The sequence below is a fragment of the Centropristis striata genome, chromosome 13 (genome assembly GCF_030273125.1).
Source record: "Centropristis striata isolate RG_2023a ecotype Rhode Island chromosome 13, C.striata_1.0, whole genome shotgun sequence".
NCBI lineage: Eukaryota > Metazoa > Chordata > Actinopteri > Perciformes > Serranidae > Centropristis > Centropristis striata.
In genome coordinates, this window is record NC_081529.1 from 7,556,366 (window position 1) to 7,570,057 (window position 13,692).

The window sequence follows — 13,692 nt, forward strand, 5'->3', positions numbered from 1 at the left end:
TGAAATCCATTGGATGGATTTTTTTTAATGAAGTTTGTTTAAAATGAACACTCTTGATTAAAACTAGAATAAAATGTTGTGTAAAACTAGCCAATAAATCTTTCGATTACTAAAATGTCAAGTGTTATAATCTACTAAAACTAGACTAAAAAGTCAAGATTTAAGAGGAAAACAAAAAATAAAGAGTGTGGTCTTTTCATAATGAGACAGAACAGAAGACACTTAAATTCCAAGAGTCATGTACACGGTATATTTATTTTTTCATTATACGTTTTTTTTTCACACTGACTGATAATTCTGTCAGTAATTCCGAATATCAATATACTGCAGAAATCACAGGCAACAATATAGGCATAAAAATGTCAATATGTTGAATACTCTATATTCTTGAGAAAGACAAAACATGATGTGTGAAAAGCACAAAATGTGAAAAAAGGATTTCCTCGTATCAACTTTCAAATGTTTGACTTTTCTTTCTCAAATACAAGTTTCATGCATTTTCACAATCAACTATGTTCCTTTTTTTTTTAACTACAAAGCAAAACATTACAAACATATTTATGTAACACTTAAGAAAATCCTTTTTTAATGATTTTAATGAGATCTAGATTGTGTAAAAAGAAAAAAGAAAAAAATCTCAACCAATTAAAGGTGCCATGTCTTGTTTCAAATGAAATAAATTGTATAGATCTGACATGTGTCAGCTTAACATCTTAACCCTTTGCTCTTAAGCTTTAAACAACACTAAAATGTCCCATGCTTTTATTACAAATGAAAAATAAAAATACGACCATAGTATTCGACAAATAAGAAACTCCTTCTTTATTACTTTTTAAATAAGTTTCCCTTTAAACATTCACGTACGAAATTCCATAAAAATTAAGAAACAACAAAAACAAAATACACATTTTAGTTAGACAAAAAACCTAGAACTATTTCTGATGTCTCATAATTTCTCCTCATTCTTTAATGGCAGAGAACATGCAATTTATAATTATACATGCCTTGCATTCTCCTTGTTTAACAGGATTTTTCTTGAGTCCCTTCAACTCAATGTCATACTGCAAAACGTTACATATTTATATTAAAAGCAGCTACTTTATACTCATTCTAGAAATGATTAATCCTCATCATTGTTAATGTATTTTCTCTCTCTTCACTACTTCAGTCACATGAAGAAACTTTGGCCTTTGTTACTTTGAGGAGAGCTTGTTTGTTTGTGAATCACTCACAGATTGTACATGTCATCCAGACTTTCAATAGCATCTTGTTTACTGTGGTTTCTCCACTCACTGGGAATTTCTCCTCTGTCTTGGAATTTTTTTTTATAGTGGTCTTCCAGTTCCTTTTGAAATCGACATACAAACCATTTCCAGTATGTCATCTTAGATGCATCAGGAGTAATCTCCCATGTAGCATACACTCCCCCAGCACTTTGATACTGTTTATAAGGAAAGGACTCATCTGATTGATTGGGGCGGAAACTTATATCACTGGCAACTAATGTTGTGCAGAAATCAACGACCAGGTCCTTTGTCGCTCTATAGTGCCATCCCTTAATCCCAGAGGGGCGATGAAAAGGGACGTTGTGTTTGTCAGGACTGTGATCTTCCAGTGTGTTGGTACAAACAGCTGAACAGAATGGACACTTTACCCAGCAGCAGTTACACAGCTGATCGATGAGGATTTCATCAGGCTTCATCCTGAATTCCTCCATTTTATCCAATGAGTGGTTGCTGACTTCCTCCATAACAGATTCAAGGCCTTTTTCTGTCTCTTCTTTAAGAAAGTCAAAGTTGTTTATGTCACTGAAGTTTTCACAACAGATGGTGTCAAATGTTAGCTTAGCTTCTAGCAAACTGGAAAATTCCTCCATCCACATGTCTGAGTCTCCTCTCTGTTCTTTGACTTTCTCTGTTGCATCAAATAAAGCCTGACTCACAAGTTTTCTGATGTCTTCAACATTTTTCTTGAGTATATTCATTGCTTTATCTCTGTTATCTGTGAAGATGTATTTCTGTACTTCCTTGCTTATAAAAGACTCTGCTTGGTTTCTTGGGTCATGGATGTAGGTGATAAAACCATCAAAGTCCTCTTTCTCTGCCAGTGACTTCAACAAATGTTTCTCCAAGTTCAGCCTGTTCCCGTTGAATGCTGGGATGTTGCACTTCATCTCTCCAGCGAGATCAATGGCAGTCTTGTTACAGACGGCCTCAACAGTTGAACTCTTCAGTTTCTCACAGATCAGTTCTCCAAGAACAACAGCAGACGAGCTTCCTTTGCAGAAGCTTTTGAAAATGTTGTAGTATTGCATTTTTTTGCTTTGTACATAGGCGAGTGCATCGTTGTTCCTTTTGAATTTCTTGTGGGACTCTAAAAGCCAACTCTCTGCTCTGTGAAACACGTACAGTAAGAGATCAACTGTGAACTCCTTCTGCAGAGAAAATGTGCTCTTTGATTCAAACTCTGTCACCTTTTCTTTGACTTTGTTGGCCACTTCTTGCAAGTAAGTTAATCTGTACCCTCTTGTAGCAACAGGTTTGCTCTTTATTGCATCAAGTGACTGTTTTTCAACATCACTGATGAAGGATCTGATAAGTTGCTGATCTTCATTCTTCAAACCACGAAGGTAATGTCGTGCTTTTGAACATATATCCTTTTTGCCCGTGTTGAATATATCTCGGAACTTGGTAGGACATACATATTCAGAATAATCACCAACCTTTGATAATTCTTTGTATCTTCCACTGCTTTTGGATTCAGTGATGAGAGAAGTTTTAGAGTCAGGTTCCTGAAGGATAGTTGTCTGATCTTCTTCATAGTTGATATCCTCAATGGGTTTTATATCTGCAGTTAGTTCATGGACCAAGCCACTCCAGACAGAGTTGAACTGCTTTTTAAGTTCCTCTTCATCTTTTGCCTTGTCTTTTAGCTGATGAGCGAGCTCTTTGCTCTTTTGTAGCAGCTTGTTCTCAAACTCTGTCTTCTTATCATCTAGCTTTTTACAAGCATTCTTCTGCTCGATGACTTCATCCAGTTTTCGTTTAACTCCTCTCAATTCTTCATCAAGAAATTCCTTGATTTTACTTTCAAATCGTCCTCGCCACTGAACCAACATTTCTTTGTCTCTGTCATCATCAAAGTATGCTGTCAATGCTTTTCTGATTTCTTCATAGGTTTTGTTCATTTCTTTTTGAAGATAATTAAGCTCGACCTTGTCAAGTTTTCCATTTTCAATTCTGGTATAAAGCTGGTTCTCAATGGTCAACATGTTGCTCCGCAGGGCCCAGGTCCAGTTACCGTACTGGACCTCAAGTTTTCTGTACACTGCAATTTCAAGTGTGTTTTTGAAACTGAAAACAAAGTTTTCATTCAACAGGGCATTCCACAGGTCCTGAATTTTGCTTTTGAACTGTGAGAGAGTGATCCCAGCAGACTGTGAAGCTTTAGAGAGGACGATGGTCTTCAGCTCCTGGACACTCTCACTATAACCTGGATTTGGAGGAGCCATAGGTGGACTTCCCTCCCAGAGTTGAGCAAAGTATTTCACATCCTTCTGCACATCAAATGCAATGACGTCACTGAAGCACTCAGCATCACAAACCTCCTCTTTGGCTGCTAGTTGGGCCATCTGGTCCAGTTTTTCTTGAAGCCGTCTCTTTCCATCCATGTTTTTTTCTGCAGCTGCAATATCTGTAACATTCTGATGAACAAACACACAACTTGGAGAAAGTTTAACTTTCTTCATCCTCATGAAAGCCTGAACAACAATCTGCAGAACATCTTGCATCTCAGCTGGATTCTCTCCAAAGATGTTGATCAGTGTCATGTTTCCCAGACCAACAACAAATGTTGCCAGTTCATTGTCGTGGTGGAGAGTGTCGTTACCTGCCAACTCAAGAGCCCGCAGTCCTTCAGTGTCCACCACTAGAATGTAGTCAAACTGAAAGTCTTTCTTGATCTCCTCTGACACTTTGACCAGCTGCATGAAGGCCCCCTTGGTGCACCTGCCAGCACTCACTGCAAACTGTAAGCCAAACATGGCATTGAGCATTGTTGATTTCCCACTGCTTTGTACGCCTAATACCGACAAAACAAAAACTCTTGTCTTGTTGCCCAGTTTCTTGATGACTTGATCTAATAGACTAGAGATCCATGTTAAAGGCACATGACCTGCATCACCATCCATCAGCTCCATTGGGTGTCCTGATATCATCAGTTCTGCAGCCAGCTCAGGGTATTTAGACCAGTCAGTCTGTTCCCTCTTTGTTTGTTTCTGCAGAGATGCATGGGCTTCATAGATCTGTCCCATTTCTCTAAAGATGTGCTCCAAGCCAAAAGTTGCTGACTGTAGCTTTGTTGATATCTTTTCAAGCTCTTTTTGCTTTTCCTTTAGATCAGTTTTGTCATGCTTCTTCTTCTTCAATTCCAAGACTTCAGACCACTTTTCATGGTAGATTTGGCGAATTAATGAGAGATCATCTGTGGAGAGAGCATCTATTAAGATCTGAGTCCATTTCAGGAAATACTTTTTGTCTGTTGATGGTAAAGATGAGAGGTTTTCAGTGAACAACTTCATTAGTTCAGTGCAGGAAGCAGTGCATTGTTTCTGTCTAATTTGTTTCAGTTCCTGTTGCTTTTGACATTTCTCATCCTCAATATGTCCTTTGAGGTGATACAGTTCTTTGTTTTTTTTGCACCACTCATGCCATAGTTGGCCCTGACAAGGGAGACATGTATCTTTGATCTTTGAAACATCCATTCCCTGAAGCAGATTAACTACTTTCATTGCAGCAGATTTCCCATTCCGGCAGACTTCGTCATCTTCATCCACTGTGATTCCAGAGACCTCAGCCATGGTTTCAAGCTGGAAGGATTCATGTGGTCCAGACAAAAATCTTCCAATAACTTTTTTCAGTTCTTCAGAAACTTCTGACAGGTTTCTGTCCTTTATACCCAATTTGTACTTTCCCTTTTTCATCTGAACTGCTCCACAATCATTATCAGCAATGAGAACAATGAGAGGCTTTGGAGACTTGAGAAGGGCAGAGATAACTGCAGTACTTTTGTCACCTTTCTGAAGAGTTGGTACAAGAACAACATTGACTGAAGATTTGTCTGTCAGTATGTCACGCTGTTTTGCTATTGTTAGAGCATCACCATGGAGATTACAGAAGGCAATGCAGTCAGTGAAAGCATCATTGGGTTTTCCAGCAGGACAGTACCAGGCAATCTCTGCCACACCATCCATCAAATGCCGAGACTTGGTGCTACCTGGGCAGTTTCTGTGGAAGAAGGTGCTGTGACGGTCGTTGATCAAAGTGTTCATCAGCTGAGATTTAGACATAGACAGTGAACCCAGGCGGAGAAATGACACCATGGCTGTCTCAGCTTTGCAGATGGACATGGTGACAGTGTTTGAATTTTCTTTGATTTCAGCTTTCTTCCATGTTTTTGTTATTTTTCTGAACGTCCACAGAGGACAGTCAATGTTCATTGTGACTGGGTCTGGAACAAGCAAAGGTAAGGCGTACTGACATTGTGAGAGCTTTGTTATCATGTTCTGCTTTAAAAAGCTGTCTGAGCAGTGAAACACTGCCATTTGAACATCCATTGGATGAACATGAGTTATTTTGGATTGATCAAATGCTGCAGTTGTTTCGTAAAAATCATCTAAATCACTTTCGTCTGTGTCAACAGTGTCAGACTCTGGATGAAGTTTTGATTGGCTCAGCTCCTGACTGTCCTGTCTAACTGGAATAAATCTGGCTCTGTAGTCTAATGACATCAACATCTTAAGAAAAGTATGAGCGAGATCTTTCTCAGATATATCTTGGTCCTGTTTCACAGGTGGACCTACTTTAAGAAAATCTGCTGATGACAACTTCTGTTGGTGTTTGTCTTGAAGGTGAAGTCTGCTGAGAAGTGTTTCAGTTTCTCTTGTATGTTGTTTCTTCTTGTTGATCTCTTCAGAAATCTCCACTGACTGCTAAATAATTTCATAAATACATATATATGTGAGAAAGTATGTCATCCAATAGGGTTATAAATGAAGCATTCCTTGAAATACTGTTCAGGAAATTTTGAGTTTCTTACCTTATCCATGTTCCCACTCAGATCCATACCTACAGATAGAGAAAGAATAGAATACATTACATTACATTACATTACATGTCATTTAGCAGACGCTTTTGTCCAAAGCGACTTACAATAAGTGCATTCAACCTGATGGTACTAGACATAGACCATAGGAATCGAGTAAGTACATAACTTTAAGAGCTAACTGTCATTGCTACAGGAGTGCTATATGTTAAAGAAGAAAAGAAGAGAAAAGAATAAGAATTTTTTTTTTTTTTAAGTATATATATCTGTTAGGTGACCATGACTTAACCGAGGTATTGTTGGAAGAGATAGGTCTTCAGCCTGCGGCGGAAGATGTACAGGCTGTCTGAGGTCCTGATGTCGGTGGGGAGCTCGTTCCACCATTTGGGAGCCAAGACAGAGAAAAGTCTGGAGGAGGTTTTGAGGCGAGTTGACCCACGCAAGGTGGGAGTCGCCAGCTGTTTGGCTGATGCAGAGCGGAGAGGACGGGCAGGGGTGTAGAGTTTGACAAGGTCCTGGATGTAAGTAGGACCTGAACCGTTAGCAGCAGAGTACGCCAGAGCTAGAGTCTTGAAGCGTATCCGCGCAGCCACTGGTAGCCAGTGGAGGGAGCGGAGGAGGGGTGTTGTGTGTGAAAATTTGGGAAGATTGAAGACCAATCGAGCAGCTGCATTCTGGATGAGTTGTAGAGGTCGGATGGCTTTGGCAGGCAGACCTGCCATGAGGGAGTTGCAGTAGTCCAGGCGTGAGATGACCAGTGCCTGGACCAGGACCTGAGCTGCCTTCTGGGTGAGAAACGGGCGGATTCTCCTGATGTTATGCAGCAAGAATCTGCAAGATCTGGTAGTGGCGGTGATGTTTGTTGAGAGGGACAGTTGGTCGTCAAGAGTTACGCCAAGGTTTTTGGCGGTTTCTGTGGAGGCAACCACTGTGTCCTGGACAGTGATGTGGAAGTCAGTGGTGGGAGAGCCCTTCCCTGGGAGGTAAAGTAGCTCAGTCTTTCCCAGGTTGAGTTTGAGGTGGTGCGAGGACATCCACTGGGAGATGTCGGCCAGACATGCAGAGATACGTGCTGCTGCACGTGTTTCAGACTGGGGAAATGAGAAGATTAGCTGGGTGTCGTCGGCATAGCTATGATAGGAGAAGCCATGCGAGTGGATGAGGGAGCCAAGGGAGTTGGTGTAAATCGAGAAGAGGAGCGGACCAAGGACCGAGCCTTGAGGGACCCCGGTGGTGAGAAGACAGGGTTCTGAAACAGAACCCCTCCAAGTTACACGGAAGGTGCGGTCCTTGAGATAGGATTTGAGCAGAGAGAGGGCAGAGCCAGATACTCCAAGGTGGTGAAGGGTGGAGATGAGGATCTGGTGATCCACAGTGTCAAAAGCTGCAGAAAGGTCCAGTAGAACCACAACAGATGAGAGAGAGGCCGCCTTCGCCTTGTGAAGCTGTTCAGTCACAGCGAGAAGGGCAGTCTCTGTTGAGTGGCCCTTCTTGAAACCAGACTGGTGAGGGTCAAGGAGGTTGTTCCCATGCAGATAGGAGGACAGCTGATTGAAGATAGCCCGTTCCAGAGTTTTGGAGAGGAACGGCAGGAGAGAGACGGGTCTGTAATTGTCCACTAAGGAAGGGTCGAGGGTGGATCTCTTTAGGAGAGGATTCACCCTTGCTTCCTTCAGAGAGTTAGGAAAGCAGCCAGTAGTCAAGGAAGTGTTGACAAGATGGGAGAGGAACGGGAGGAGATCCGGAGCAATAGACTGAAACAGGTGGGAGGGAATAGGATCGAGCTGACAAGTGGTAGGACGGGCAGAGGTTACAAGGCTGAGCACTTGAGGAGGAGACAGTGGAGTGAATGCTGAGAGGGAGGGAGACACTGATGGGGAGGGAGGAGAGGCAGGTTGTGAGACTGGATGGGTAAATGACGAGCGTATGTGCTCAATCTTTTTCAGGAAATGGTTGACAAAGTGGGTTGGTAGGAGGGAGGAGGTAGGAGGGGGAGTTGGAGGGACCAGGAGGTTTGTAAAGATGGAGTAGAGCTTCTTGGGGTTGGAGAATGAGGAATAATAATGTACTATAGAATAATATGTACTATACGAGTGTCAAAGCAATGTTCTTATGAACCAAAATACGTATATTATTTTCTATAAATAAAATTCACTGTGAGTCTTTCTGAATGTTCTAAGCTTAAATAGCTATACTTGTGATAGTTTTTCATGTTATTGTAGTATTCATTTAAATGTTACCTTTTCCATTGGTTGCTGTTGGTACAGGCTTGATATCAGATTCTCCTTCTTCTTTTGTGTTGTAATCATTTCTGTGTTCAACATCTCCAGGTTCATTCACTGGATCACACTAGGAAAACAAATTATTTCATTTAACATTAGTTAAGCAGGTTAGAACCACTAATATTAAGAACATGCATATCAAAAATACAAGGTGGTATATCATAACCATTGCCATTAATTCATCCATGTGCCTAATCAAGAGTGTCTACCAGTCAGTCTTTACCCTCTTTTTTTGTTTCTGCAGAGATGCATGGGCTTCATAGATCTGTCCCATTTCTCTAAAGATGTGCTCCAGGCCAAAAGTTGCTGACTGTAGTTTTGTTGATATCTTTTCAAGCTCTTTTTGCTTTTCCTTTAGATCAGTTTTGTCATGCTTCTTCTTCTTCAATTCCAAGACTTCAGACCACTTTTCATGGTAGATTTGGCGAATTAATGAGAGATCATCTGTGGAGAGAGCATCTATTAAGATCTGAGTCCATTTCAGGAAATACTTTTTGTCTGTTGATGGTAAAGATGAGAGATTTTCAGTGAACAACTTCATTAGTTCAGTGCAGGAAGCAGTGCATTGTTTCTGTCTAATTTGTTTCAGTTCCTGTTGCTTTTGACATTTCTCATCCTCAATATGTCCTTTGAGGTGATACAGTTCTTTGTTTTTTTTGCACCACTCATGCCATAGTTGGCCCTGACAAGGGAGACATGTATCTTTGATCTTTGAAACATCCATTCCCTGAAGCAGATTAACTACTTTCATTGCAGCAGATTTCCCATTCCGGCAGACTTCGTCATCTTCATCCACTGTGATTCCAGAGACCTCAGCCATGGTTTCAAGCTGGAAGGATTCATGTGGTCCAGACAAAAATCTTCCAATAACTTTTTTCAGTTCTTCAGAAACTTCTGACAGGTTTCTGTCCTTTATACCCAATTTGTACTTTCCCTTTTTCATCTGAACTGCTCCACAATCATTATCAGCAATGAGAAGAATGAGAGGCTTTGGAGACTTGTAAAGGGCAGAGATAACTGCAGTACTTTTGTCACCTTTCTGAAGAGTTGGTACAAGAACAACATTGACTGAAGATTTGTCTGTCAGTATGTCACGCTGTTTTGCTATTGTTAGAGCATCACCATGGAGATTACAGAAGGCAATGCAGTCAGTGAAAGCATCATTGGGTTTTCCAGCAGGACAGTACCAGGCAATCTCTGCCACACCATCCATCAAATGGCGAGACTTGGTGCTACCTGGGCAGTTTCTGTGGAAGAAGGTGCTGTGACGGTCGTTGATCAAAGTGTTCATCAGCTGAGATTTAGACATAGACAGTGAACCCAGGCGGAGAAATGACACCATGGCTGTCTCAGCTTTGCAGATGGACATGGTGACAGTGTTTGAATTTTCTTTGATTTCAGCTTTCTTCCATGTTTTTGTTATTTTTCTGAACGTCCACAGAGGACAGTCAATGTTCATTGTGACTGGGTCTGGAACAAGCAAAGGTAAGGCGTACTGACATTGTGAGAGCTTTGTTATCATGTTCTGCTTTAAAAAGCTGTCTGAGCAGTGAAACACTGCCATTTGAACATCCATTGGATGTACATGACTTATTTTGGATTGATCAAATGCTGCAGTTGTTTCGTAAAAATCATCTAAATCACTTTCGTCTGTGTCAACAGTGTCAGACTCTGGATGAAGTTTTGATTGGCTCAGCTCCTGACTGTCCTGTCTAACTGGAATAAATCTGGCTCTGTAGTCTAATGACATCAACATCTTAAGAAAAGTATGAGCGAGATCTTTCTCAGATATATCTTGGTCCTGTTTCACAGGTGGACCTACTTTAAGAAAATCTGCTGATGACAACTTCTGTTGGTGTTTGTCTTGAAGGTGAAGTCTGCTGAGAAGTGTTTCAGTTTCTCTTGTATGTTGTTTCTTCTTGTTGATCTCTTCAGAAATCTCCACTGACTGCTGTAAATAATTTCATAAATACATATATATGTGAGAAAGTATGTCATCCAATAGGGTTATAAATGAAGCATTCCTTGAAATACTGTTCAGGAAATTTTGAGTTTCTTACCTTATCCATGTTCCCACTCAGATCCATACCTACAGATAGAGAAAGAATAGAATAATATGTACTATACGAGTGTCAAAGCAATGTTCTTATGAACCAAAATACGTATATTATTTTCTATAAATAAAATTCACTGTGAGTCTTTCTGAATGTTCTAAGCTTAAATAGCTATACTTGTGATAGTTTTTCATGTTATTGTAGTATTCATTTAAATGTTACCTTTTCCATTGGTTGCTGTTGGTACAGGCTTGATATCAGATTCTCCTTCTTCTTTTGTGTTGTAATCATTTCTGTGTTCAACATCTCCAGGTTCATTCACTGGATCACACTAGGAAAACAAATTATTTCATTTAACATTAGTTAAGCAGGTTAGAACCACTAATATTAAGAACATGCATATCAAAAATACAAGGTGGTATATCATAACCATTGCCATTAATTCATCCATGTGCCTAATCAAGAGACTGACATTATGAAACTAAAAAGGCAAACATCTCCAATCTTCAGCTACAATTTGAAGAAAAGTAGCATTAATAGTATCTCACCATGGCATCTGGTTTTGTTGCATTTTCCTCCATCTCGTCCTCTGCAGGGTGATGTACCAATGGCCCTATTGCAGAATCAAGCATAAAGTACATTTTTAAACTTTCCAGGTTAACAAGATTTATTTGCCAAGGATCTCTGTATATTTAAAAGGTGAATTGTTTAACATGGTGTACCAGCTCTACACCAAATATACACATTGCGCCCATCTTCAATAAGCTATGCAACACATGGTCTAAAGTGCATGGAACATGTGCATTTAGGGTGTGTCCAAGTCCAATTTGCTAGTTTATTGCAAAGCAGGGTGCAAAAGGACAAAGGGGTTGGATTTAGTTCCTAACATAAGATTCGGTGTGTTTTGTGTGTAACAAATTTATTTGTCACCTTCCAGTCCCATTAAAAGCCAGGTTTGCCTGCACAGTGACAGCTTCTTTAAAATAGTGGATTTTTCTATGCAGACTGCAAGGTCGCTGCAGCAAATATGGGGTACACTTGAGCAGTAAAACTAAAAACTGTCGCTGTATACTTGATAGAGGAAACAACTACATTTTTAGCTTCTGAAATAATCAGTGAAATAACGCTGCTGTTCCTTGTGCATACTGCATCTCTCTCAATGGGGACTTCCTGATGAAAAGCTTTCTGCTGCACAGAGGATATAACTGCAATCTGCACATCACCAGTGTGAACGTTGGGAACCTTTCTATGTTGGCATCCTGATATCTAAATAATAAACCCTTACAAGAGCAGAAAACACTGCCCTGTTGACTACACACCAGGTTTTGTTGGTCAATGAAATTACCTGAAATTAGGTGAATTATTTGTACCTTAAGTTATTTCACTGCTACTTCCTTTTGTTTAAAATCAGAATTGAACATATTTTCTGTCCACTACAGCACTAAAAGCTTACCTGTTTGATTTTGCTGTAACACTGAGGAATCACTCTGAGATGTTGCACTTGTGACCTCCATTGTTTCACTTTCCTCTGAAGACCACTCGATGTTGTTTTCAACACCTCTTTTTCTCTTCTGCCCTCTTTTTTGGAGTTCTTCACCATCATCACCTTCCCCTGTTGATTCATCTGTTGAAATATAAAAATTAGTTTAACTATGTTTCCAGAATTATTCTGTGATTAAAAATCAACTGAAATATCATAAGTATAATCAGTAACTGTACAACTAATCCATAATGGAAAAATTACCTGTCTTATCTGATGCAGATGGTTCTACACATGTTATTTCAGAGTCTCCTCCTGTGCTTTCAGCAGTCTTCTCTGACTGTTGAGCTTCACCAGGTTCATGCACTGGATCACACTGAGAACATATATTTTATTCAACAATTACTTCTCCAGGTTGGAACTATCAAGGCCAGATGGGCTTTTAACAGAGAAACCGAAACCACAGAAACAACATCAACATTAAAAAAATGTGTGAAGATGAACATATAGTACTAATACAATATTATGTAAAATAACAGCAAAGAGAAACAATATATATACGTATATCCTCCCAAATGCAATTAGAAGTTAATCATGTGTAAAATTACAGGTCATATATGATTCATTGTTGGGCAAAAAAACTTTAAAGTGTCTACCAGGAGATTATATTATAATATTACAGATACTGTTCTATAATAATACTCATTAATTCAGGGGAAATAATCTTTTGCTTACCTTGATATCAGATGTATTCTCCCCCATGTCTTCTACTACAGGATCATCTGAGGAAAAAACAGATTGCACATAATGGGGTTTTAGATTTTTTTAAACTGGATTAAAATGTGTTTTTTTTCTGCAGATGATTTTATCAGAGTTGCAATACAACTTTATTAATTTCTGGAGTTATGGCCAACTTTCCACCACTGACAAAATGAGAAAAGCCAAATGCTACAGTTAGCTATCACCCAAACATTCTCCATTCAAGGTTTAAAATCAGAACATTGATTTATTAGTTATTGAAACCTGTGGTATAATAATATCATTCATTTGGAGTCAAGCTTTGGCCACCTGGCGAACATAAGTCCAATATTCACTCTCATTTAGCTCTATTTTTTGTAAACTAACTGACTCTTCAGCTGCTAAATGATTCACTGTGTTCACCAGCTTGTCAATATCTCTGCTGTTTCTGATTTTGAGTGTATAGTGGGACAGCTGCCTCCTGCAGCAGATAATAAGTAGCACCAGACAAAAACACTAAAAATACAGATGGACAGCTAACTAACTCTAAAGGCACCATAATTATGTTAAATCATGATAATTCTTTGTCACTTTATCACTGTGAGTGACTCGTTTCACATTGTAAAATTGTTTTCACATTGCAGTGAGATTGCTCTTATGAAATATTATTTATTGTCACTTTAAGTTCTGGTAGAACTTAAAGTAAAGGTGTAATCACGAATATGAACTCCTCACATGTTTGATTTAGCTGACACACTGAGGAATCCTTCCTTTCTTCTTTGTAGGATTTGTGGCCTTTATTTTCATCACACATCAGTCCACTGTAGCAGTTTGGATCATTTTCAGAGACCATGACATCTATTTTTTCCAGAAGAGCTACCATCTCTTTTTCATCCATCATACTTCTTGTACATGTCTGGTATCTTTTTTTAACAAAACTGCTGTTGAGTTTCAGGTCTGTCAGTGCACTGTCCCATTTTTCATCTGATTCACAAGTCACAACTGCCATTACATAAGAAAGGGCTTCTTTACCAAA

The 13,692-nt window shown here is 39.6% G+C and overlaps 1 protein-coding gene across 1 annotated transcript; it reads right to left on the reverse strand.

Annotated features, from left to right (window-relative positions):
- Positions 1-553: 553 nt before the first annotated feature.
- LOC131982710 (interferon-induced very large GTPase 1-like) lies at positions 554-6,123 on the reverse strand. Its single transcript, XM_059347274.1, has 2 exons — positions 6,097-6,123; positions 554-5,989 (listed from the first exon to the last, which is right to left on the reverse strand). Exons 1-2 carry the CDS (start codon positions 6,121-6,123, stop codon positions 1,229-1,231), a joined length of 4,788 nt encoding a protein of 1,595 aa, XP_059203257.1. The 3' UTR covers positions 554-1,228.
- Between the last annotated feature and the right edge of the window lie 7,569 nt (positions 6,124-13,692).

Bases quoted from the DNA above. Each gene is read 5' to 3' on its own strand.
- LOC131982710 (XM_059347274.1), bottom strand. From the start codon at position 6,123: ATGGATCTGAGTGGGAACATGGATAAG. The intron at 5,990-6,096 runs GTAAGAAACTCA...GAAATTATTTAG, and splicing joins TGAGTGGGAACATGGATAAG to CAGTCAGTGGAGATTTCTGA.